Consider the following 25,304-nt stretch of genomic DNA (forward strand, 5'->3'; position numbering starts at 1 on the left):
TGTACCTTCTCCCCATCTGTGTAACCCTCTCCAGCTCCTGCACTGTGTAACCCTCTCCAGCTCCTGCACCCCCTGCAATCTCTGTAACCTCTCTCCCCTCTGTGTAACCCTCTCCAGCTCCTGCACCCCTGCAATCTCTGTACCTCTCTCCCCATCTGTGTAACCCTCTCCAGCTCCTGCACCCCTGCAATCTCTGTACTCTCTCCCCATCTGTGTAACCCTCTCCAGCTCCTGCACCCCTGCAATCTCTGTACCTCTCTCCCATCTGTGTAACCCTCTCCAGCTCCTGCACCCCTGCAATCTCTGTACCTCTCTCCCCATCTGTGTAACCCTCTCCAGCTCCTGCACCCCTGCAATCTCTGTACCTCTCTCCCCATCTGTGTAACCCTCTCCAGCTCCTGCACCCCTGCAATCTCTGTACCTCTCTCCCCATCTGTGTAACCCTCTCCAGCTCCTGCACCCCTGCAATCTCTGTACCTCTCTCCCATCTGTGTAACCCTCTCCAGCTCCTGCACCCCTCAATCTCTGTACCTCTCTCCCCATCTGTGTAACCCTCTCCAGCTCCTGCACCCCTGCAATCTCTGTACCTCTCTCCCCATCTGTGTAACCCTCTCCAGCTCCTGCACCCCTGCAATCTCTGTACCTCGCTCCCCATCTGTGTAACCCTCTCCAGCTCCTGCACCCCTGCAATCTCTGTACCTCGCTCCCCATCTGTGTAACCCTCTCCAGCTCCTGCACCCCTGCAATCTCTGTACCTCTCTCCCCATCTGTGTAACCCTCTCCAGCTCCTGCACCCCTGCAATCTCTGTACCTCACTCCCTATCTGTGTAACCCTCTCCAGCTCCTGCACCCCTGCAATCTCTGTACCTCACTCCCTATCTGTGTAACCCTCTCCAGCTCCTGCACCCCTGCAATCTCTGTACCTCTCTCCCCATCTGTGTAACCCTCTCCAGCTCCTGCACCCCTGCAATCTCTGTACCTCTCTCCCCATCTGTGTAACCCTCTCCAGCTCCTGCACCCCTGCAATCTCTGTACCTCTCTCCCCATCTGTGTAACCCTCTCCAGCTCCTGCACCCCTGCAATCTCTGTACCTCTCTCCCCATCTGTGTAACCCTCTCCAGCTCCTGCACCCCTGCAATCTCTGTACCTCTCTCCCCATCTGTGTAACCCTCTCCAGCTCCTGCACCCCTGCAATCTCTGTACCTCTCTCCCCATCTGTGTAACCCTCTCCAGCTCCTGCACCCCTCCTATCTCTGTACCTCTCTCCCCATCTGTGTAACCCTCTCCAGCTCCTGCACCCCTGCAATCTCTGTACCTCTCTCCCCATCTGTGTAACCCTCTCCAGCTCCTGCACCCCTGCAATCTCTGTACCTCTCTCCCCATCTGTGTAACCCTCTCCAGCTCCTGCACCCCTCCTATGTCTGTACCTCTCTCCCCATCTGTGTAACCCTCTCCAGCTCCTGCACCCCTCCTATCTCTGTACCTCGCTCCCCATCTGTGTAACTCTGCGGCAGAATCTGCTGCTGCCTCTGTAGCCTCATCGTCATCAGAGGGCTGGAAGGGACTGATGGACGTTAGTGGTGGTGTCGTTCTGTGGGCCGTGTGAAGGTGTTGGGACGGGCATCAGCTGGGCTGGAGGAGTGTGTTGAATGGCTCACCGTAAACGCATTGCACATCGTCCTTCTCTCTGTCCCCCAATGTATGATCCGAGCAGTTGATTCGTCACTGGAGACAGTTCCTCATGTGCTTGGCCAGAGCCGTGATGCACCCCAGTACGGATGCTTTTTATGGTGCATCTATATAAATTGAGGTTCATGCAGAATTTACTAAGCTTTCTGAGGATGTGGAAGCAATGGTGAGTTTCCTTGGTCACATGTTGCAGTAGCTCAGGCCATTGATGAAGTTTACACTGAGTAACTTGATGCTGCAACCATGCTGACTTGTTTGAAGTGTTAGATTTGAGGCCTGGGCTGGATTTGCCTCGCTCTGACTGGGTTGTGAGCGGATGTCCCACATTACTTTTCCATGTCTGTGTCTTTAGGAATGAGTGGTGGGGCTAGTGGATGGCATGTTAAACAGGAGCATGTGGGATGGGAGGGTTTGGTGACAGAAGGGCCTTACGTGGGAACACAACACTGTTTACTTGTTCACGTTGCTTTTCAGGCGGTGGATGTCTGGGCTATTGGAGTGACATTGTACTGCCTGGTCTTCGGTAAGGTAGGTGTAAAGCACACGGACCAACTGGGAGTGCGAGTCCGCCTGTCAGTCAGTCATTGTCTTCCACGTGGGCGTAGAGGGAGAATGGACTCCCTCCTACTGTACCAGGATCACCTCAGGAATTGGATTGTCCATGGCTGCTCTTCCATTGCAGATTCTGCTGAGAATGCAAAGCCAGCAGGAAAACTTTGACTGTTGACTGGCAGCCGGGAGTGAGAGTGAGGAAGGAAAATACCAGCCAGATGCTGAAGTGATCAAAGCAGTAGTAAATGGTCTTTGCCCAGAGACAGGTGGGATAATACTTTGGGGAGGGCAGATCAGGTAAGGGAATATAGGGGACAAGAAGAGGGGACATCGACCTCTGCGGGTCTTTAACGTAAGTGGGTAAGGAGCAGCAGGGATATTTGCTTTTATTGGCTGAAACACAGAATACACGGCTGGGAGGTCATTCCTTTGTTAGGCCACAGTGGGAATGCTGTGTGTAGCTCTGCACCAGTCAATGGGGCATTGACAGTTGGGGAGGGGGTGTGGAGGAACTTTACAGGGACCCTGCCAACCCAAAGACAGACGGTTGTGAGGAGACGTGGATAAAGTCTGGGTTGTTTGCTTTGGCCAGAGGAAGTGCCCTGAAAGACCTGACCGAGCCTGTGATGTCAGTCAGGTGGTCTCACGCACAAGCCACAGGCTCCTGACACCTGGCACCTGACCTGCGGACACACTGTGTATGCACGTGTGTTTGGAAAACTGGTGGAATAGGTTAGCCATCTTCTACGGAATGGGAGTAGGGTATTTCTGCATGCCTTCTCGCCCCTCCATTCCCCATTCCAGAGCCACACCAGTAGGAAGCCTTGTGTAGCCGAGCAGACTCACTGGCTCCCTCGCCAAGTCAGTGAGGCCTGTGCCTGTGACCTCACTTCTGATTGATGAGCAGTTCTCAGGAACCGGTTCGAAGAGTCTTTGTATGTCAGTAAAGACTAGCAAATTTCTACAGACATACGTTAGACAGTATTCTGACTGGTGCATCCCTGCCTGGTGTGGAGGCTGCAATGCACAAGGTTGAAGGAGCCTGCAGAGGGTTGAAGATTCAACCAGCCCCATTGTGGGTGCGACCCTGCCCACCGTCGATGACATCTTCAAGAGGAGGTGTCTTGAAAAGGCAGCATTCACCATCTGGCCAAGCCCTCATCTCTTTGGGGATTGATTTATTTATTCTTCTGTCTATTTATTTATTTATGGTAGGTTTTAGCAATTTTTTATACCATGCACTGAATTGCTGCCACAAAACAACAAAATTCCTGATTCTGATTCTGGACCCTGTTGTAACGTAGGAACGGGCAGAGTGAGTTAATGTGTAGTTGGGAAGGAGAGAGCGTTCACAATTTGTTACAAATTCAACTCATATTGAGGGGACCCAAATGACAGCAGGGGTTCCAAAGGGCAATGCTGTCAAACACCATGAAGCAATCAGGAGGGACCTGCCCACATTGCTTTCTCCTAGTTTGTAAACTAAATGAGCGTATTCTATTAATTGTGTCCACTCACACAACTACTAATACCCAGCACGGTTTAGATAACATTGCACGTGAGATCCAGTTGGAAGTGGTTTGTGTTGTCAGTCTGGGCCCACTTCCAACGATTTGCCCCTCCGTCACTGCCCTCTCTCGGGTGGATTTTACAGCAACCCCTCAAAACCAAAGTACTTTGTGCTCAGTGGAACACTGGATGGTGACACAAGTAACACGGCGCTGTCTTTTATCTGCAGTGTCCATTTATGGATGACTACATCCTGGCACTTCACTGCAAAATCAGGAATCGGCCTGTGGAGTTCCCTGAGAGGTAAGTGGAGGAAGCCAGGGTAAGGAGGCTCTTCCCAGGGGGACGCGTCTCAGATTAGTACTGGGGGGGTAGGGAGAGGCCCAAATACAAAGCCAGTTTGTGAACACACAAACACAAGAGAGGCCTTTCAGCCCACCGTGTCTGTGCTGAAACTAAACTAATCCCAACTGCCTGTGTATGGTCCATGCCCCTCCATCCTCTCTCTATCTGTTCACATGTCTGTCTAAAATGTGTCTGCTTCCGTCATTCCCTGGCAACAAACCCATGCACCTGCCACACTGTAAAAACTTGCCACATAAACCGTTCAACCTGTTTTCTCAACTTAAACCTACACCCTCTAGTATTTGACATTTTCAGCCTGGGAAACGTCCCTGGCTACCTACGTTATCAATGCTAATGGATCTGTACTTGAAGTAATTGTGTTTTGATATCTACATAATAAAGCAGCTTGTGATAAACAAGCAAGTTCACTGGAAGTAGTCACTAAAGAGGCAAGAGGGAGTACTGGCTTTAATTAAGAGCAATTACAATTGAAGGACTTTAAAGTACTTTCATCTCTTGTTCTCAATATTATTGCTAAATTATTTATTATTATTTCTTTTCTTTTTGTACTTACACAGTTTGTTGTCTTTTGCACACTGGCTGAATGCCCAAGTTGTTGCGTTCTTTCATTGATTGGTTATTATTTTATGATGGATTTAGTGAGTTCACCCACAAGGGGTTCAGGGTTGTATGTCATGACATATACAGTATGGACTTTGATAATAAATTTACTTGGAACAATTGAAGATGAAGGCTGTCACATTCAGGGCTCAGTACTGACTGCCTGAGCTGGTTTAATTTTCCTTCAATTAGAAGAGTTACTGATGCTGCAGCCAAGGTATCAAACTGAATAAATGTTAGGAAGCAGGACACAGGTTAAATGGGGGAATCAGAGCTTCTAGTAACTAGGACAAAAGGGCTGATCTATGTAGACTAATCTACATATACATAGATTGGGTGAGTACTGACAATTTGGAGAATGAATTTCTAAGTGAGCAGGTGGAACAGAAGCTGTAAAACTGTGTCCCCTTGTGGCAATTCTAGAAAGAGGCACATTTTCTCAGAGCAAGAACAGGGACGTTCCAATCACTGGGAATCTGCTGGGTTACTGGGAGAGGTACATTCTCTCTGAGTGAGACCAGGGACGTTCCAATCACTGGGAATCTGCTGGGTTACTGGGGGAGGTACATTCTCTCTGAGTGAGACCAGGGACGTTCCAATCACTGGGAATCTGCTGGGTTACTGGGAGAGGTACATTCTCTCTGAGTGAGACCAGGGACGTTCCAATCACTGGGAATCTGCTGGGTTACTGGGAGAGGTACATTCTCTCTGAGTGAGACCAGGGACGTTCCAATCACTGGGAATCTGCTGGGTTACTGGGGGAGGTACATTCTCTCTGAGTGAGACCAGGGACGTTCCAATCACTGGGAATCTGCTGGGTTACTGGGGGAGGTACATTCTCTCTGAGTGAGACCAGGGACGTTCCAATCACTGGGAATCTGCTGGGTTACTGGGGGAGGTACATGCTCTCTGAGTGAGACCAGGGACGTTCCAATCACTGGGAATCTGCTGGGTTACTGGGGGAGGTACATTCTCTCTGAGTGAGACCAGGGACGTTCCAATCACTGGGAATCTGCTGGGTTACTGGGGGAGGTACATTCTCTCTGAGTGAGACCAGGGACGTTCCAATCACTGGGAATCTGCTGGGTTACTGGGAGAGGTACATTCTCTCTGAGTGAGACCAGGGACGTTCCAATCACTGGGAATCTGCTGGGTTACTGGGGGAGGTACATTCTCTCTGAGTGAGACCAGGGACGTTCCAATCACTGGGAATCTGCTGGGTTACTGGGGGAGGTACATTCTCTCTGAGTGAGACCAGGGACGTTCCAATCACTGGGAATCTGCTGGGTTACTGGGAGAGGTACATTCTCTCTGAGTGAGACCAGGGACGTTCCAATCACTGGGAATCTGCTGGGTTACTGGGGGAGGTACATTCTCTCTGAGCGAGACCAGGGACGTTCCAATCACTGGGAATCTGCTGGGTTACTGGGGGAGGTACATGCTCTCTGAGTGAGACCAGGGACGTTCCAATCACTGGGAATCTGCTGGGTTACTGGGGGAGGTACATTCTTTCTGAGTGAGACCAGGGACGTTCCAATCTCTGGGAATCTGCTGGGTTACTGGGGGAGGTACATTCTCTCTGAGTGAGACCAGGGACGTTCCAATCACTGGGAATCTGCTGGGTTACTGGGGGAGGTACATTCTCTCTGAGTGAGACCAGGGACGTTCCAATCACTGGGAATCTGCTGGGTTACTGGGGGAGGTACATTCTCTCTGAGTGAGACCAGGGACGTTCCAATCACTGGGAATCTGCTGGGTTACTGGGGGAGGTACATTCTCTCTGAGTGAGACCAGGGACGTTCGAATCACTGGGAATCTGCTGGGTTACTGGGGGAGGTACATTCTCTCTGAGTGAGACCAGGGACGTTCCAATCACTGGGAATCTGCTGGGTTACTGGGGGAGGTACATTCTCTCTGAGTGAGACCAGGGACGTTCCAATCACTGGGAATCTGCTGGGTTACTGGGAGAGGTACATTCTCTCTGAGTGAGACCAGGGACGTTCCAATCACTGGGAATCTGCTGGGTTACTGTGGGACTGCTCAAACTGGAAAAGGATGCAAGGGTTAGATATCTAAGTCTGTGAATTGAGGGAGGTGATCAGTGACAGCTAACTGGGAGCTTGATTTGATTTAAATGATTCTGCACCTTCTGCTTTCGTGTTTATTATTGTTGTGTTCCTCACCAATGTGTTCCAGACCTGAAATCAGTGAGGATTTGAAGGATTTGCTTCTACAGATGTTGGATAAAAATCCTGACACTAGAATTACAATTCCTCAGATAAAGGTAAGAAGCTGCAACACAGGTTTAAGTTTAAAACACTCTTCACTGCATCATTTGCAATCCTTGGTGGATGTTGAAAAGTTACTCACCTTCAGTGATAGTTTCAGTGTGATATAGGGAAATACTGATTTATACAATGTGTGGGGAGATGAAGAACGCAGGTGGAGATGAGGTATTACTGCTAATCGGGTGATCTTGGTCAGTACTAGAATCAGGTCAGAAAGCATTGGTGGGGTAGTCTGTAAACTGCTGAAGTGCTGACGGTGTGGGCCTGGTAGAAATAAGGAAACTGGAGGTTTGTGTAGCAAGAACTTTAATCTAAATGTAGACTGGATAGATGCTAATCATCTAAGGAATAAATTCCTGGTATGTGTTGGATCCAGTTTTCTGGAGCAGGCCGGTTCAGATCCAGTGTTGCACAATAGTCCTGGTATAAAGGGGCCTCCAGGAAAGAGTGGGTGTAAGATGATACGACAGCTAATGTTCTGAGAACTGCTGCTGCCTGCCAGCACTTGTAACATGAGCCTGTAGTCATGAGATCAATCTTCCCCGAAACCAGGAAGGAAACTGCAAATTCACAGACATGGAGTGTGTGCATGCAGGTGACAACCAAGAGGAGAATGGGGTGGGGGGATGTGCTGGACACGGACTCTCAGGGTGCACAGAGAAGCACGAAGCAACCTGTGGGGTCTCCTGGCCCTGCATGGATTGCAAATCCTCTAGCGGATTTCCGTTCACGCCTGGGCTAAGTTGGAGGTTGATGATATCAGCTTTTCCAGATCTGCATATGTGGGGAGATCATAGGTATGTCTGTGTGACACCTACACCATCGTTTTCAAAGCTTGCAGAGAGATTTAGGCCAGTTAGAAGAGTGGGCTGAACGATGGCAGATGGAGTTTAATGCTGATAACTGTGAGGTGCTACATTTTGGTAGGAATAATCCAAATAGGACACACATGGTAAATGGTAGGGCATTGAAGAATGCAGTAGAACAGAATGATCTAGGAATAATGGTGCATAGCCCCCTGAAGGTGGAATCTCATGTGGATAGGGTGGTGAAGAAAGCTTTTGGTATGCTGGCCTTTATAAATCAGAGCATTGAGTATAGGAGTTGAGAAGTAATGTTAAAATTGTACAAGGCATTGGTAAGGCCGAATTTGGAGTATTGTGTACAGTTCTGGTCACTGAATTATAGGAAAGATGACAACAAAATAGAGAGAGTACAGAGGAGATTTACTAGAATGTTACCTGGGTTTCAGCACCTAAGTTACAGAGAAAGGGTGAACAAGTTATGTCTTTATTCTTTGGAGTGTAGAAGGTTGAGGGGGGACTTGATAGAGCTATTTAAAATTATGAAGGAATAGATAGAGTTAACGTGGATAGGCTTTTTCCATTGAGAGTAGGGGAGATTCAAACAAGAGGACATGAGTTGAGAGTTAGGGAGCAAAAGTTTAGGGGTAACACAAGGGGGAATTTCTTTACTCAGAGAGTGATAGCTGTGTGGAATGAGCTTCCAATTTGGTGGAGTGCACATGTCTGTGGGCAGTTCTTTGTCCATTAGACCTCCATAGGCACATTGGCCAATGTTTCTGAATACAGCGCCTGCCTCCCTGTGCCAGAGATGTGGCTTCAGTCCTGCCTGTGGGTGCCAGAGACGTGGCTTCAATCCTGCCTCCCTGTGCCAGAGACGTGGCTTCAGTCCTGCCTCCCTGTGCCAGAGACGTGGCTTCAGTCCTGCCTGTGGGTGCCAGAGACGTGGCTTCAGTCCTGCCTCCCTGTGCCAGAGACGTGGCTTCAGTCCTGCTTCCCTGTGCCAGAGACGTGGCTTCAGTCCTGCCTCCCTGTGCCAGAGACTTGGCTTCAGTCTTGCCTCCCTGTGCCAGAGACGTGGCTTCAGTCCTGCCTCCCTGTGCCAGAGACGTGGCTTCAGTCCTGCCTCCCTGTGCCAGAGACGTGGCTTCAGTCCTGCCTCCCTGTGCCAGAGACGTGGCTTCAGTCCTGCCTCCCTGTGTCAGAGACGTGGCTTCAGTCCTGCCTCCCTGTGCCAGAGACGTGGCTTCAGTCCTGCCTCCCTGTGCCAGAGACGTGGCTTCGGTCCTGCCTCCCTGTGTCAGAGACGTGGCTTCAGTCCTGCCTCCCTGTGCCAGAGACGTGGCTTCAGTCCTGCCTCCCTGTGCCAGAGACGTGGCTTCAGTCCTGCCTCCCTGTGTCAGAGACGTGGCTTCGGTCCTGCCTCCCTGTGCCAGAGACGTGGCTTCGGTCCTGCCTCCCTGTGTCAGAGACGTGGCTTCGGTCCTGCCTCCCTGTGCCAGAGACGTGGCTTCAGTCCTGCCTCCCTGTGCCAGAGACGTGGCTTCAGTCCTGCCTCCCTGTGCCAGAGACGTGGCTTCAGTCCTGCCTCCCTGTGCCAGAGACGTGGCTTCAGTCCTGCCTCCCTGTGCCAGAGACGTGGCTTCAGTCCTGCCTGTGGGTGCCAGAGACGTGGCTTCAGTCCTGCCTCCCTGTGCCAGAGACGTGGCTTCAGTCCTGCCTCCCTGTGCCAGAGACGTGGCTTCAGTCCTGCCTCCCTGTGCCAGAGACGTGGCTTCAGTCCTGCCTGTGGGTGCCAGAGACGTGGCTTCAGTCCTGCCTCCCTGTGCCAGAGACGTGGCTTCAGTCCTGCCTCCCTGTGCCAGAGACGTGGCTTCAGTCCTGCCTCCCTGTGCCAGAGACGTGGCTTCAGTCCTGCCTCCCTGTGCCAGAGACGTGGCTTCGGTCCTGCCTCCCTGTGCCAGAGACGTGGCTTCGGTCCTGCCTCCCTGTGCCAGAGACGTGGCTTCGGTCCTGCCTCCCTGTGCCAGAGACGTGGCTTCGGTCCTGCCTCCCTGTGTCAGAGACGTGGCTTCGGTCCTGCCTCCCTGTGCCAGAGACGTGGCTTCGGTCCTGCCTCCCTGTGCCAGAGACGTGGCTTCGGTCCTGCCTCCCTGTGTCAGAGACGTGGCTTCAGTCCTGCCTCCCTGTGCCAGAGACGTGGCTTCAGTCCTGCCTCCCTGTGCCAGAGACGTGGCTTCAGTCCTGCCTCCCTGTGTCAGAGACGTGGCTTCAGTCCTGCCTCCCTGTGCCAGAGACGTGGCTTCAGTCCTGCCTGTGGGTGCCAGAGACGTGGCTTCAGTCCTGCCTGTGGGTGCCAGAGACGTGGCTTCAGTCCTGCCTCCCTGTGCCAGAGACGTGGCTTCAGTCCTGCCTCCCTGTGCCAGAGACGTGGCTTCAGTCCTGCCTCCCTGTGCCAGAGACGTGGCTTCAGTCCTGCCTCCCTGTGCCAGAGACGTGGCTTCGGTCCTGCCTCCCTGTGCCAGAGACGTGGCTTCGGTCCTGCCTCCCTGTGCCAGAGACGTGGCTTCGGTCCTGCCTCCCTGTGCCAGAGACGTGGCTTCAGTCCTGCCTCCCTGTGCCAGAGACGTGGCTTCAGTCCTGCCTGTGGGTGCCAGAGACGTGGCTTCAGTCCTGCCTGTGGGTGCCAGAGACGTGGCTTCAGTCCTGCCTGTGGGTGCCAGAGACGTGGCTTCAGTCCTGCCTCCCTGTGCCAGAGACGTGGCTTCAGTCCTGCCTGTGGGTGCCAGAGACGTGGCTTCAGTCCTGCCTCCCTGTGCCAGAGACGTGGCTTCAGTCCTGCTTCCCTGTGCCAGAGACGTGGCTTCAGTCCTGCCTCCCTGTGCCAGAGACGTGGCTTCAGTCCTGCCTCCCTGTGCCAGAGACGTGGCTTCAGTCCTGCCTCCCTGTGCCAGAGACGTGGCTTCAGTCCTGCCTCCCTGTGCCAGAGACGTGGCTTCAGTCCTGCCTCCCTGTGCCAGAGACGTGGCTTCAGTCCTGCCTCCCTGTGCCAGAGACGTGGCTTCAGTCCTGCCTCCCTGTGCCAGAGACGTGGCTTCAGTCCTGCCTGTGGGTGCCAGAGACGTGGCTTCAGTCCTGCCTCCCTGTGCCAGAGACGTGGCTTCAGTCCTGCCTCCCTGTGCCAGAGACGTGGCTTCAGTCCTGCCTCCCTGTGCCAGAGACGTGGCTTCGGTCCTGCCTCCCTGTGCCAGAGACGTGGCTTCGGTCCTGCCTCCCTGTGCCAGAGACGTGGCTTCGGTCCTGCCTCCCTGTGCCAGAGACGTGGCTTCAGTCCTGCCTCCCTGTGCCAGAGACGTGGCTTCAGTCCTGCCTCCCTGTGCCAGAGACGTGGCTTCAGTCCTGCCTGTGGGTGCCAGAGACGTGGCTTCAGTCCTGCCTCCCTGTGCCAGAGACGTGGCTTCAGTCCTGCCTCCCTGTGCCAGAGACGTGGCTTCAGTCCTGCCTCCCTGTGCCAGAGACGTGGCTTCAGTCCTGCCTCCCTGTGCCAGAGACGTGGCTTCAGTCCTGCCTCCCTGTGCCAGAGACGTGGCTTCAGTCCTGCCTCCCTGTGCCAGAGACGTGGCTTCAGTCCTGCCTCCCTGTGCCAGAGACGTGGCTTCAGTCCTGCCTCCCTGTGCCAGAGACGTGGCTTCAGTCCTGCCTCCCTGTGCCAGAGACGTGGCTTCAGTCCTGCCTGTGGGTGCCAGAGACGTGGCTTCAGTCCTGCCTCCCTGTGCCAGAGACGTGGCTTCAGTCCTGCCTCCCTGTGCCAGAGACGTGGCTTCAGTCCTGCCTCCCTGTGCCAGAGACGTGGCTTCAGTCCTGCCTCCCTGTGCCAGAGACGTGGCTTCAGTCCTGCCTCCCTGTGCCAGAGACGTGGCTTCAGTCCTGCCTCCCTGTGCCAGAGACGTGGCTTCAGTCCTGCCTCCCTGTGCCAGAGACGTGGCTTCAGTCCTGCCTCCCTGTGCCAGAGACGTGGCTTCAGTCCTGCCTGTGGGTGCCAGAGACGTGGCTTCAGTCCTGCCTCCCTGTGCCAGAGACGTGGCTTCAGTCCTGCCTCCCTGTGCCAGAGACGTGGCTTCAGTCCTGCCTCCCTGTGCCAGAGACGTGGCTTCAGTCCTGCCTCCCTGTGCCAGAGACGTGGCTTCAGTCCTGCCTGAGGGTGCCAGAGACGTGGCTTCAGTCCTGCCTGTGGGTGCCATCTCTGTGGAGCCTGTGGGATTTCTCTGGGTAAACATCTCCCACATGTGCTAGCTTACTGCTGTAAATTGCTCCTAGTGTGTAGGTCAGCGAGGGAATTTGGGAGAATAAAACATGGGATTCATGTTGGACAACATGCATAAAATGTTCGAGGAGCTCAGCAGTGAGGAGGGAGATGAGCAGTTGATATTTCGGGCCAAGACCTTTCTCGAATGACTGCACGTGGAGACAGACAGCATCTATGGAATTGCAGAGTTCCTCCTGCATTTGTGTCTATTACGCGTGATTTCCAGCTTCGGTAGCATCGATTGTGCTGGATTTGTGTGAGTGGGTCAGTGGCCTGTGACTCGGGATTCCTCGAGGCAGATCATATAGCACCTGGAACAAGGAGAGTTCTCAATAAGCAGGTGCGAAGAGGTCACACACTTCTGTTGTGCATGTGCAGGTACACCCATGGGTGACAAAGAGTGGGACCGACCCTCTTCCACTGGAGGAGGACCACTGCAGTGAGGTGGAGGTCACCGAGGAGGAGGTGATGAACTCAGTCAAGTTAATCTCCAGCCTCTCAACTGTGGTAAGGAATTCCCCTTTTTAGTACAAGATAAAAACTATTGTGTAACCTGCAAGCGTATGATTGGAATTTCCATTGTCCTTTCAGTTACATTTATTAATAAACGATGATCAGATTACTACCAGTGTGTTTAGCATCTTCTTATTTAAGGGAAGGGAATATAAAATAAGTGGGACAATGTGCTGAAATGGATCGTTTCTCTGTCTCGTGGCCAGTAGTGGTTAATCTCTCAATCCTGTCTCTAAGAGTGGATCGTTTCTCTGTCTCGTGGCCAGTAGTGGTTAATCTCTCAATCCTGTCTCTAAGAGTGGATCGTTTCTCTGTCTCGTGGCCAGTAGTGGTTAATCTCTCAATCCTGTCTCTAAGAGTGGATCGTTTCTCTGTCTCGTGGCCAGTAGCGGTTAATCCCTCAATCCTCTTCCTGGTAGCGCTGGGGAGCTGCAGAGAATGAGGGAGGTCCTGCTCAATGGCATCTCCCCGAGAGGCTACAGCCTCTGTCTGACTATCTGATGTTGTGGCTACACTTCGGCACGATGCTCCTGTTGTTTGGTCACCTAGTGAGGAGAGGAGTGTGTCACTTGGTGGATTTCCTGCTTGGTTTGCTCCTGGGCCAGGCCAGTGTGGCCATACACAGGTCCAGGCAGTGGGCAGTCAAGGGTTCTCCCTGAGCTGACTGTCAATGTATCCCGAAGTCCACCAAAGTACCTGTGGACAGTGCGTTCTCCTTCTCCAGGGGCTGTGTCTGTGCCCACGTCTCCCTGGAGAGCAGCACACGTTGTCCTCAGGTCATCGGGTGATTTCTGGGACCAGTAGGCTTGTGTGCCTTCTCCATAGTGATGACTGGGTGGTAATTTGAAACTGTTGACTGTAAATAGTGTGAATCACAGAGTTCTGTCATATTGTAATGATGTGAAGTTGTAATCACTGAATAAATCTCCTTGGGAAAAGAAAAACAGAAGAATCGTGGTGGCTACATTACCCTGAGGCTGTGACATTTTGTGCTGAGGATGGAGATCGGTGGGATAGGCATGCAAGGTTCCATTCATGATCAATTGTGAATCTTTATCAATCAGAGTGCAGTGTGATAGAGGTGCTCAGAAAGTTAATTACTTAAGAAAACATGATGGGGTTCTTCTCGCTAAATTGGGTTTAGATCTGCAGCTGAACTGACCTCACTTCTTTGCAGATCCTGGTGAAGGCAATGCTGAGGAAACGATCCTTTGGCAACCCCTTTGAGTTCCAGAGCAGAAAGGAGGGAAGGTCCATGTCGGCACCAGGAAATCTCCTCATGTGAGTGTTCTGGATTCGAGCTGTGCTGCATGAACACTGGTCTGATGCTACTTACCGTCCTTTCTGCTGCCCACACTGTGTCTGTCACTGTTTACGTAGACTTGAGGAAGGGCCTCATTCGAGGCAGTAAGGCAATAGTAGCAAAATGTGACGAGATGTTCCGACTATCACTGATTTTACTTTGTATTGTTGATTTATTTGTTTTGACAGTATAGCTCAGCATTTAACACCATCATTCCCACGATCCTGATTGATAAGTTACAGAACCTGGGCCTCTGTGCCTCCCTCTGCAATTGGATTCTCGACTTCCAAATTGGAAAACCACAATCTGTGTGGATCGGTGATAACATCTCCTCCTCACTGACGATCAACACTGGCACACCTCAGGGGTGTGTGCTTGGCCCACTGCTCCTCTCTCTAAATACCCATGACTGTGTGGTGAGACATTGCTCAAATACCATCTACAGGTTTGCTGATGATACAACCATTGTTGTAAACTCTCAGGTGGCGACGAGAGGGCATGCAGGAGCGAGATATACCAACTAGTGGAGTGGTGTCGCAGCACTCAACTATACTTCATTAGTAGTTTGCAGAGATTTGGTATGTCAACAAAAACTTCTATAGATGTACCGTGGAGAGCATTCCGACAGTCTGCATCACTGTCCGGTGTGGAGCTACTGCACAGGACCGAAAGAAGCTGCAGAAGGTTGTAAATCTAGTCAGCTCCATCTTTGTCACTAGCCTACAAAGTACCCAGGATATCTTCAGGGAGCGGTTTTTCAGAAAGGCAGCATCCATTATTAAGGAACTCCAGTACCCAGGGCATGCCCTTTTCTCACTGTTACCATCAGGTAGGAGATACAGAAGCCTGAAGGCACACACTCAGTGATTCAGGAACAGCTTCTTCCCCTCTGCCATCTGATTCCCAAGTGGACATTGAACCCATGAACACTATCTCCTTTTTTAATATATGTTTCTGTTTTTGCACAATTTTTAATCTATTCAATATACATATACCATATTTGATTTACTTGTCTATTTTTTTTCTCTCTCTCTAGATTATGTATTGCATTGAACTGCTGCTGCTAAGTTAACAAATTTCATGTCACTTGCCGGTGATAATAAACCTGATTCTGATTCATCTGTTTCCGTGAGGGTTGATCACCAGAGTTGTCACAGCCTTTACTCCCAAAATCTTCCATTCTTATCAGATTAATCTGTTGTTTTGATTTTTTTCACCCAAGCTCATCTGATTAGCCTGTGCCAGCTTCTCATCGGATCTGGCTCAAGGCTATAAGCAGTATACTTGTGCTTCAGGTGACATTTCAAACCACAAGTCACATCAGCCGAACACTGCACTGAGGTTACTTAAGATAACAGGTTGTACTTTCTACAAGCCTACCATTTCTAAATAACCAAAATAAATAGCTTCTTACTTGAAACAGTTGTAAAATTTAGCAGATCATCAGCAGGAAACTCATTGTGTTCACTTTCGATTGGTTGAGGTATTTCTGATTAAGAACCTGTTCACAAAATGGTGGTCACAAGATGGTAGCCTCCATTCCTTCGACCATTTAGCAAGAACAAAGGTGCTTGGTTTGTCTGCTTCCACTGCCCTTGGCTTATTCCCATTCACTGATTTGATGATTTTAATTCTTTCTGGCCAACAGTAAGTTTTTCTTTGTGAAGAAATCTGGAACAACGGGTTACAGTTTAAAACAAAGGCGTTGTCTGTTGAAGACAGAAATGTGGTTATACCTGTTTCTGCCAGAGGACCACAAGCCTTTGGATGTAGAGTTGGCCAGCTACATGGACAGGAAAGATTTGGAAGGTTATGGTCCAAATGCACACTAGTTTGGGTGGGTTCTGTGGTCAGCATGGACTAGATGGGCTGAAGTACCAGTTTCCATGCTGTATGACCTAAGGATCTATGACTATTTCCAAGTCAGAGATAGTTAGGTTCCAGACCAGCAGTTCCCTGGATGGGCGTGGATGTGGTGCTGAGGTTACAGTCAAACTAGCCATTATAGTTTTCAGTAACGGAGGAGGCTTGAGGCTTTGAGCGCCCTCTCCTGCTCTGTGATCACACGTTCAGAATCAGAATCAGGTTTATTATCACCGGCATCTGACGTGAAATTTGTTAACTTAGCAGCAGCAGTTCAATGCAATACATCATATAGCAGAGAGAAAAAATAATAATAAATTTAAAAAATAAGCAAGTAAATCAATTACATATATTGAATAGACTAAAAATGTGCAAAAACAGAAATACTGTATATTTAAAAAAAAAAGAGAGGTAGTGTCCAAAGGTTCAGTGTCCATTTAGGAATGGGATGGCAGAGGGGAAGAAGCTGATCCGGAATGGGATGGCAGAGGGGAAGAAGCTGTTCCGGAATGGGATGGCAGAGGGGAAGAAGCTGATCCGGAATGGGATGGCAGAGGGGAAGAAGCTGATCCGGAATGGGATGGCAGAGGGGAAGAAGCTGTTCCGGAATGGGATGGCAGAGGGGAAGAAGCTGATCCGGAATGGGATGGCAGAGGGGAAGAAGCTGATCCGGAATGGGATGGCAGAGGGGAAGAAGCTGTTCCGGAATGGGATGGCAGAGGGGAAGAAGCTGATCCGGAATGGGATGGCAGAGGGGAAGAAGCTGATCCGGAATGGGATGGCAGAGGGGAAGAAGCTGTTCCAGAATGGGATGGCAGAGGGGAAGAGCCGATCCTGAATGGGATGGCAGAGGGGAAGAAGCTGATCCGGAATGGGATGGCAGAGGGGAAGAGCTGATCCTGAATGGGATGGCAGAGGGGAAGAAGCTGATCCGGAATGGGATGGCAGAGGGGAAGAAGCTGTTCCGGAATGGGATGGCAGAGGGGAAGAAGCTGTTCCGGAATGGGATGGCAGAGGGGAAGAAGCTGATCCGGAATGGGATGGCAGAGGGGAAGAAGCTGATCCGGAATGGGATGGCAGAGGGGAAAAAGCTGTTCCAGAATGGGATGGCAGAGGGGAAGAAGCTGATCCGGAATGGGATGGCAGAGAGGAAGAAGCTGATCCGGAATGGGATGGCAGAGGGGAAGAAGCTGATCCGGAATGGGATGGCAGAGGGGAAGAAGCTGTTCCGGAATGGGATGGCAGAGAGGAAGAAGCTGTTCCGGAATGGGATGGCAGAGAGGAAGAAGCTGATCCGGAATGGGATGGCAGAGGGGAAGAAGCTGATCTGGAATGGCTGTGTGTGACTGACCCTTGGGTCACTGCAAAGCTTCCGTGCTGGGACACACAGGATCTCGATGTGTTCCTCGAAGCGCTGGCGAGACACCTGGCCCACGTTGTCCTGGAAGTGAACCTTGCTGGATTGGGACACTCCAGACTTCCAAGAGGAATATTGTGAGCCCCCTGTGATGCTGGGGCATTATCCGCCTTTCAGTCAGCTGGCACAACCCCCAAATGTAGGAATTTGCAGGAGACAAACCAAATCTCCTCAAGCTTCGCTCTTATGAAACCTAGCGGCTGTCCTGCCTCCTTCGTGGCTGTGTCGATATGTTGGCTCCAGGATTAGATCCTCAGAGACATTGACACCCAGGAATTTGAAACTTCTCACCCTTTCCCCTTCTGATCCCTCTGCGGGCCAGTGTGTGTCCCTCCTCTTACACCCTCTGAAGTCCACCATCCGTTCTTTGGTCTTACAGCTGTTGCTGTGACACCACTCAACCAGCTGGTCTATCTCACTCCTGTACGCCGTCTTGTCACCATCTGAAACCTTGACAATAGTTGTGATATCAGACAATAGACAAGAGCAGTCGGCTAAGCGCACATCCCTGAGGTGTGGCAGTGTTGATAGTCAGTGAGGTGAAGGTGTTGTTGTCTTCCAGTTAGGAAGTGAAGGTTTCAGTGGGAGAGGGAGGTACAGAGGCCCAGGGTTTGGAGCTTCTTGATCAGAACTGTAGGAACGATATTGATGAACTGTAGTCAATAAGAAGCACCCTGACATAGGGAGTGGTTTTGAGCAGGTGGTCCAAGGCAACACGCAATCACATCCGCTGGAGATGGGCAAATTGCCATGGGTCCAGGTTCTTGCTGAGACAGGAGATAATTGTAGCCATAGTCAACCTCTCAAAGCACTTTATCAGTGTAGATATGATTGGATCACTCGGCTCTGCTTCAGCACTGGTATGATGGTTACCCTTTTGAAGCAGGTGGAAACCTCTGACAATGTGAGCAATGGGAGATTGAAAATGTCTCTGAACCTGCCCGCTGATTGGCAGAGGCTTTCTGAGACTTACCAAGTACTTCATCAGGACCTGTCACCCTGCTGAAAGACAGATTGATGTCAGACTCCAGGACAGGGATCGTGGCATCACCGGGTGCTGCAGGGATCCTCACAGTTGTAGTTTTATTCAAAGCAAGCACATCTGGGAGAGAAGATCGCAGCCATTCATGATGTTGGGTTTCACTTTGTAGGAAGTAATGGCCTGCAAACCCTGCCAGAGTTGACGTGTGTCACTTCCACCTCCAACCCCGTTGGGAATTGTTCCTTTGCTCTTGAGAAATATCAGGGTTAACTCACCCCCAGATACCAGGGGAGTGAGGGAGGATTTGTATAGAAATATCAGGGTTAACTCACCCCCAGATAACGGGGAGTGAGGGAGGATTTGTACAGAAATATCAGGGTTAACTCACCCCCAGATAACGGGGAATGAGGGAGGATTTGTATAGAAATATCAGGGTTAACTCACCCCCAGATACCGGGGAGTGAGGGAGTATTTGTACAGAAATATCAGGGTTAACTCACCCCCAGATACCGGGGGAGTGAGGGAGTATTTGTATAGAAATTTCGGGGTTAACTCACCCCCAGATACCAGGGGAGTGAGGGAGTATTTGTACAGAAATATCAGGGTTAACTCACCCGCAGATACCGGGGGAGTGAGGGAGTATTTGTACAGAAATATCAGGGTTAACTCACCCCCAGATACCGGGGAGTGAGGGAGTATTTGTACAGAAATATCAGGGTTAACTCACCCGCAGATACCGGGGGAGTGAGGGAGTATTTGTACAGAAATATCAGGGTTAACTCACCCCCAGATACCGGGGGAGTGAGGGAGGATTTGTACAGAAATATCGGGGTTAACTCACCCCCAGATACCGGGGAGTGAGGGAGTATTTGTACAGAAATATCAGGGTTAACTCACCCCCAGATACCAGGGGAGTGAGGGAGGATTTGTATAGAAATATCAGGGTTAACTCACCCCCAGATAACAGGGAGTGAGGGAGGATTTGTACAGAAATATCAGGGTTAACTCACCCCCAGATAACGGGGAATGAGGGAGGATTTGTATAGAAATATCAGGGTTAACTCACCCCCAGATACCGGGGAGTGAGGGAGTATTTGTACAGAAATATCAGGGTTAACTCACCCGCAGATACCGGGGGAGTGAGGGAGTATTTGTACAGAAATATCAGGGTTAACTCACCCCCAGATACCGGGGAGTGAGGGAGTATTTGTACAGAAATATCAGGGTTAACTCACCCCCAGATACCGGGGGAGTGAGGGAGGATTTGTACAGAAATATCAGGGTTAACTCACCCCCAGATACCGGGGGAGTGAGGGAGTATTTGTACAGAAATATCGGGGTTAACTCACCCCCAGATACCGGGGAGTGAGGGAGTATTTGTATAGAAATATCGGGGTTAACTCACCCCCAGATACCGGGGGAGTGAGGGAGGATTTGTATAGAAATATCAGGGTTAACTCACCCCCAGATACCGGGGGAGTGAGGGAGTATTTGTATAGAAATTTCGGGGTTAACTCACCCCCAGATACCGGGGGAGTGAGGGAGTATTTGTACAGAAATATCAGGGTTAACTCACCCCCAGATAACGGGGAGTGAGGGAGGATTTGTACAGAAATATCAGGGTTAACTCACCCCCAGATAACGGGGAGTGAGGGAGTATTTGTACAGAAATATCAGGGTTAACTCACCCCCAGATACCGGGGGAGTGAGGGAGGATTTGTACAGAAATATCAGGGTTAACTCACCCCCAGATACCGGGGGAGTGAGGGAGGATTTGTATAGAAATATCGGGGTTAACACACCCCCAGATACCGGGGAGTGAGGGAGGATTTGTACAGAAATATCAGGGTTAACTCACCCCCAGATACCGGGGGAGTGAGGGAGTATTTGTATAGAAATATCGGGGTTAACTCACCCCCAGATACCGGGGGAGTGAGGGAGGATTTGTATAGAAATATCAGGGTTAACTCACCCCCAGATAACGGGGAGTGAGGGAGGATTTGTACAGAAATATCAGGGTTAACTCACCCCCAGATACCGGGGGAGTGAGGGAGTATTTGTATAGAAATATCGGGGTTAACTCACCCCCAGATACCGGGGAGTGAGGGAGGATTTGTATAGAAATATCAGGGTTAACCCACCCCCAGATACGAGGGGCCGGCAGCTTCTGGGCAGGTGCCTGTATTATTGCTGACCTGCGAAAGTTGGCTGCATATCTTTTGAATGCTTCTTATAGCTGACACAACACACACAGCTGCCGGTGCACGGGCAAATCTTGCCAATGGAGAGGAAATGACGCATTTGGTAACAGCTGCCATAAGGTTCAGGTGCCTCTGCTGTGCCTCTTTGCAGTCTGCGGTTGCTGCTGAGATGATGGGTGTCTGCCAGGGACACATGCATTTTGCAATTAATTTGCCATCGTTGATGTTGAGAAGTGGTGATCTGTCAAAGACTGGTATTCTGCATTCTTAGGGTTCAGTTGGAGAATCTCCCCGCGTGCCTTTGTGAATGACCGCACCATACTGCCACGTGTCTCTCCGATCTCCCGTGCCCCTGTGATGAACCAGCTTGCTCTGTTACAGTCCCTTACTTGAGATGACGTCAGAAGCTGTGTATGATAGTTGGCTGTTCCTGCACCCCTTCCTCGGGACGGCAGAGGCCGAGGGGGAGCTGGTACAGTTTTATACCATTATGAGATGCAGAGCTGGAGCAGGCATTGCACCTCATTCTCCGCACCATGGTGGCCAATTGCGGTAAAAGGGGAAAGTTCACAGGTGGGTGTCTGGACTGCGCTGCCAGGGATGGTTGTGGAGACAATGTAATAGAGGTGTTGAAGAAGCAGAGAATGGAGGGACATGGACTGCAGGCAGGGGGGACAGGGACCGTGCACAGGCAGGGAGTACTGGGACCGTGCACAGGCAGGGGGTACTGGGACCGTGTGCAGGCGGGGTGGGGTGGGGCGGGGACCGTGCACAGGCAGGGGGTACTGGGACCGTGTGCAGGCGGGGTGGGGTGGGGCGGGGACCGTGCGCAGGCAGGGGGTACTGGGACCGTGTGCAGGCGGGGTGGGGTGGGGCGGGGACCGTGCGCAGGCAGGGGGTACTGGGACCGTGTGCAGGCGGGGTGGGGTGGGGCGGGGACCATGCGCAGGCAGGGAGTACTGGGACCGTGCACAGGCAGGGGGTACTGGGACCGTGCACAGGCGGGGTGGGGTCGGGCGGGGACCGTGCACAGGCAGGGGGTACTGGGACCGTGTGCAGGCGGGGTGGGGTGGGGCGGGGACCGTGCGCAGGCAGGGGGTACTGGGACCGTGTGCAGGCGGGGTGGGGTGGGGCGGGGACCATGCGCAGGCAGGGAGTACTGGGACCTTGCACAGGCAGGGGGTACTGGGACCGTGCACAGGCGGGGTGGGGTGGGGCGGGGACCGTGCACAGGCAGGGGGTACTGGGACCGTGCACAGGCAGGGAGGTTGTGCGCAAGCAGAAGGGTTTGATGTAATTACATGTCATTAGCTTAATTGGATCAGCACAACGTAATGGGCTGAATGTCCTGTTCCTCTGCTGTACTCTCTCTGTTCTGTTTTCTGTACCGGGGCAGACATTCCCGTCAGTGAACATTTGAACACAAACTGGCGTCCAGCAGTCTGGTCTCGGTGGGTGGGTCACTGGAGACTCTCTGGGGTTCAAGATTCAAGCTAGTTTAATTTCCAGTTCACAAAGTAGAAAGGAGATCTTAAACAGCACAAAAGAAATGGGAAAAAACCCACAATTATATAAAACACACAATTTAATAACATAAAAATATAAATATGTAACTTAGTTTGTATTAAGAGAAAATCTGCAGATACTGTTTCTCAGACTTTACACCTAGATCACCAATCCTGGGTTGGGGAACAAATCAGCGGAAAAGGAGGTGAATTGGTCTATCCAGTTTGTGGACCCTCCTTTGATAAACAATCCACTAAATCCTTCTAATTTTCGAGGTTGAGGAAGTGAGTGTAGAAGCTGGCTAATGCAGGAACAAGTTCCCTCAGGTGAATGGATGTGGTGTTGGGCCTCTCTTCAAGGAAGAGACAAAGAGCCCTCAGACCGACCCAGTGTGGGGCAAAGCTGCAGGAGGACTCGCCACTCTTGATTATCTGTGGAATCCTGTGACCAGCACCACAGGGATTGTCACTGGGACACTTCCCCTTTGTTTTTAGATGTTAACTTGTTGTGAGCATAGCAGAGAGAATTTGTAAGATTGCTTGTGCTGTTATTGATAGTGAGGAGGGTAGTTGTCAGCTAAGAATGCTATTGATCAGCTGTTAGGTTGGGCAAAGCTTGGCAGATAGCACTGTATTTAATACTGATGTTAAATGCTGTATTTGGGGTTCTAGTAAGAGTGGAAGATGTACAGTGTTTGCTGGGTCCCCAGGGAGAACTGAGCAACAAATGGAGCTTGGAGTAAAAATCCATAAACCCACAATGGATGTGGTGTTGAGTTTCACTCGCTACGTCTGAATGGCTAGGTCACAGTCGAGTTTATTGTCATGTGCTGTATAAAAAATACATGCAAAACTTGCATCACAGGCATAACTAAACTAGAAATTACGCACAATTTTAAATGAAACTATGCAATTACATGAACGCAATAGAAGAATAAAATTAAATCAAAGGGGACTAGAATATAAAGGAAGGATGTAATGCTAAGCGTTTATAAGGTATTGGTCAGTCTGCACTTGGAGTATTGTGAGCAAGTTTGGGGCCCATATCTAAGAAAGTATGTGCAATCATTAGAGAGAGTCCAGAGGAGGTTTACCAGAATAATCCTGGGAAAGAAAGGGTTAATGAATGAGGAACGTTTGATGGCTCTGGGTCTGTATATGCTGGAGTTTAGAAGAATTTATTAGGCATCACATTGAAACCTAATAAATATGTGAAAGGACTAGATTGAGGAGACACGGATGGAGAAGGTATTTCGAATAATTGGGAGAGTCTAGGGCTGGATGACTCGGTCTCAGAATAGAGAGACATATCTCTAGGACAGAGATGAGGAGGAATTTCTTTAGCCAGAGGCTGGTGAATCTCTGGAGTTCATTGCATGGATGGCTGTAGAGGCCAAATCATTGGATATATTTAAAGTGGGTTCTTGATTAGTAAAGGTGCTAAATGTTATTGGGAGAAAGTTGAGGGAAAATAAACAGTCATTAAATGATGGAGCAGACTCGACGGTCCAATTCCGCTCCTACGTATGTCTTATAATTGTCTGGTCTGTTTAGTGCAATGTAACGAAAGTAGTCACAGTGTTGCAAAGTTGTAAGTGACTAGGGACAAGCCGGTTGGGTCAAGAACCGAATGGTTGAAGAGCAATGGCTGAGTTTGTATCTCAAAGAGGGTGATGGTGGTGAATTTGGAATGCTGTGGTTGGCCATGCTCCACAGGGGAAGGAGATGGGATCCAGTGTTTGAAGTTCTGGTTGCAAGCACATAATTGCAGTGGGGAGGGTCCAGAGGGGATTTACCAGGATGGAATCTTTCTATCCTGTGAAGAGACGGTTAGGTGGAGTGAAAACTGCTACAGGAACTCAATGGACCGCACACCATCTGGTTCGTGTTTTGTGTCGAGACCCTTTGTCTGGATCTTGTACTAGTGAAAAGTCTTTTTCTCCTTATAGCTGCTCAGCTCCTCCAGCAGCTCCAGATCCCAGCACCCTTCTGTCTCCTGGTTAAGCTAGATATGTTTCCCTTGGAGCAGAGACCTGATACAAGGTCTATAGAGGGGAATGGTTGGACTGAGTGGTGAGAACCTTTTCCCCATGGCAGAGAAGGGGTAAGCTGCAGTGGTTGTAATATGTTCCACACTGCCAGAAAGGGTGATTGCTGGAATCACCAGGGGATAGAAGTTGTAGAACGAGTCCCAGTGAATTGACTCATTCTACTCTAAATGTTCACTCCCTCCACAGCTAGTGCACACTGGCTATATTGTGTACTATCTGCAGGAGGTGCCACTTAGCATCTGCTGAAACAGACAAGAGCCACAGGTACATGGGAACACCGCCCCTATAGGGTTCCCCCTCAGACTGCACACTATCACGATCTGCAGGAGCATCCCTGAACCTTCACCCTTACTGGCTCTCTCCCCAGCAGCACTGCGCCAGGCAGACTGCAGTGGTGCTCACCACCCTCTCAAGGGCACTAAAAGGGAATAAATGGCATCAGCCTCACAAATTTAAACAACTAGGCAGAGGTAAACTTCAATTTCTTCAGCTGTGTGGCGGTTCTCCACAAGAACATTATGTAGAGTAACTCGGCCTGCAAACCTCAGCAAGCCCAGGAAGCTGCTTCATCTGGTTGGCTGGCATCCCTCCTGAGGGGCATTAAGAGGCCCAGTCTATTTCAGTGCTAATGGTTAACCTACTCAAACAAATCTTTTAACTTCTTTGTGAGGAATGAACCCACAATCAGCTTGGATGGAGCTTTAGGAATGGCATATTACACTAAGCAAGTTCCCTAATAATGTTAAAATATTTCTGAACACTAATTTCTTTTTCTTTTCACGATTTGTATTTTCCTGCCAGGGATAAGGGCTTGTTTCGGTATTCCTTAAGGCACACTTCGTTACGATGACTTAATTGTGTGTGGAGTCTATTCACGTTGAAAGTAAATTTATTATCAAAGTACATACGTATCACCACATGTAAACCTGAGATTCAGTTTCTTCCGGGGATGCTCAATAAATCCAATAACCAAAACAGAGTCAATGAAAGGCCACACCAACAGGGTGGGCAATCACTGTATGAAAGTCAACAAACTGAAATGCAAAAAGAAAATAATAATAACAATAATAAATAAGCAATAAGTATCGAGGACATGAGATGAGAGTCCTCGAGAGTCCATAGGTTTTAGGAACAGTTCAGTGATGGGGCAAGTGAGGTTGAGTGGAATTATCCCCTCTGGTTCAGGAGCCTGATGGTTGAGGGGTAATGACTATTCCTGAACCTGGTGGTGTGAGTTCTGAGGCTCCTGTACCACAGCAGCAGTGAGTGGAGAGCATGACCTGGGCGGTGGGGGTTTCTGATGATAGTAGATGCTTTCCTATGACAACGCTCTGTATAGATGTGCTCAACGGTGGG

The 25,304-nt window shown here is 50.6% G+C and overlaps 1 protein-coding gene across 1 annotated transcript in view; it reads left to right on the forward strand.

Moving 5' to 3' along the window:
- camkk1a (calcium/calmodulin-dependent protein kinase kinase 1, alpha a) overlaps positions 1 to 25,304 on the forward strand; it is a 175,288-nt gene that overhangs the window by 135,076 nt on the left and 14,908 nt on the right. The window contains exons 8-12 of the mRNA XM_059971484.1: positions 2,042 to 2,217; positions 3,980 to 4,053; positions 6,913 to 7,000; positions 12,492 to 12,620; positions 13,804 to 13,907. Coding sequence (XP_059827467.1) covers positions 2,042 to 2,217; positions 3,980 to 4,053; positions 6,913 to 7,000; positions 12,492 to 12,620; positions 13,804 to 13,907 — 571 coding nt within the window. The remainder of the gene's footprint in view (positions 1 to 2,041; positions 2,218 to 3,979; positions 4,054 to 6,912; positions 7,001 to 12,491; positions 12,621 to 13,803; positions 13,908 to 25,304) is intronic.

This window comes from Hypanus sabinus, chromosome 6 (assembly GCF_030144855.1).
Source record: "Hypanus sabinus isolate sHypSab1 chromosome 6, sHypSab1.hap1, whole genome shotgun sequence".
NCBI classification, from domain to species: Eukaryota; Metazoa; Chordata; class Chondrichthyes; order Myliobatiformes; family Dasyatidae; genus Hypanus; species Hypanus sabinus.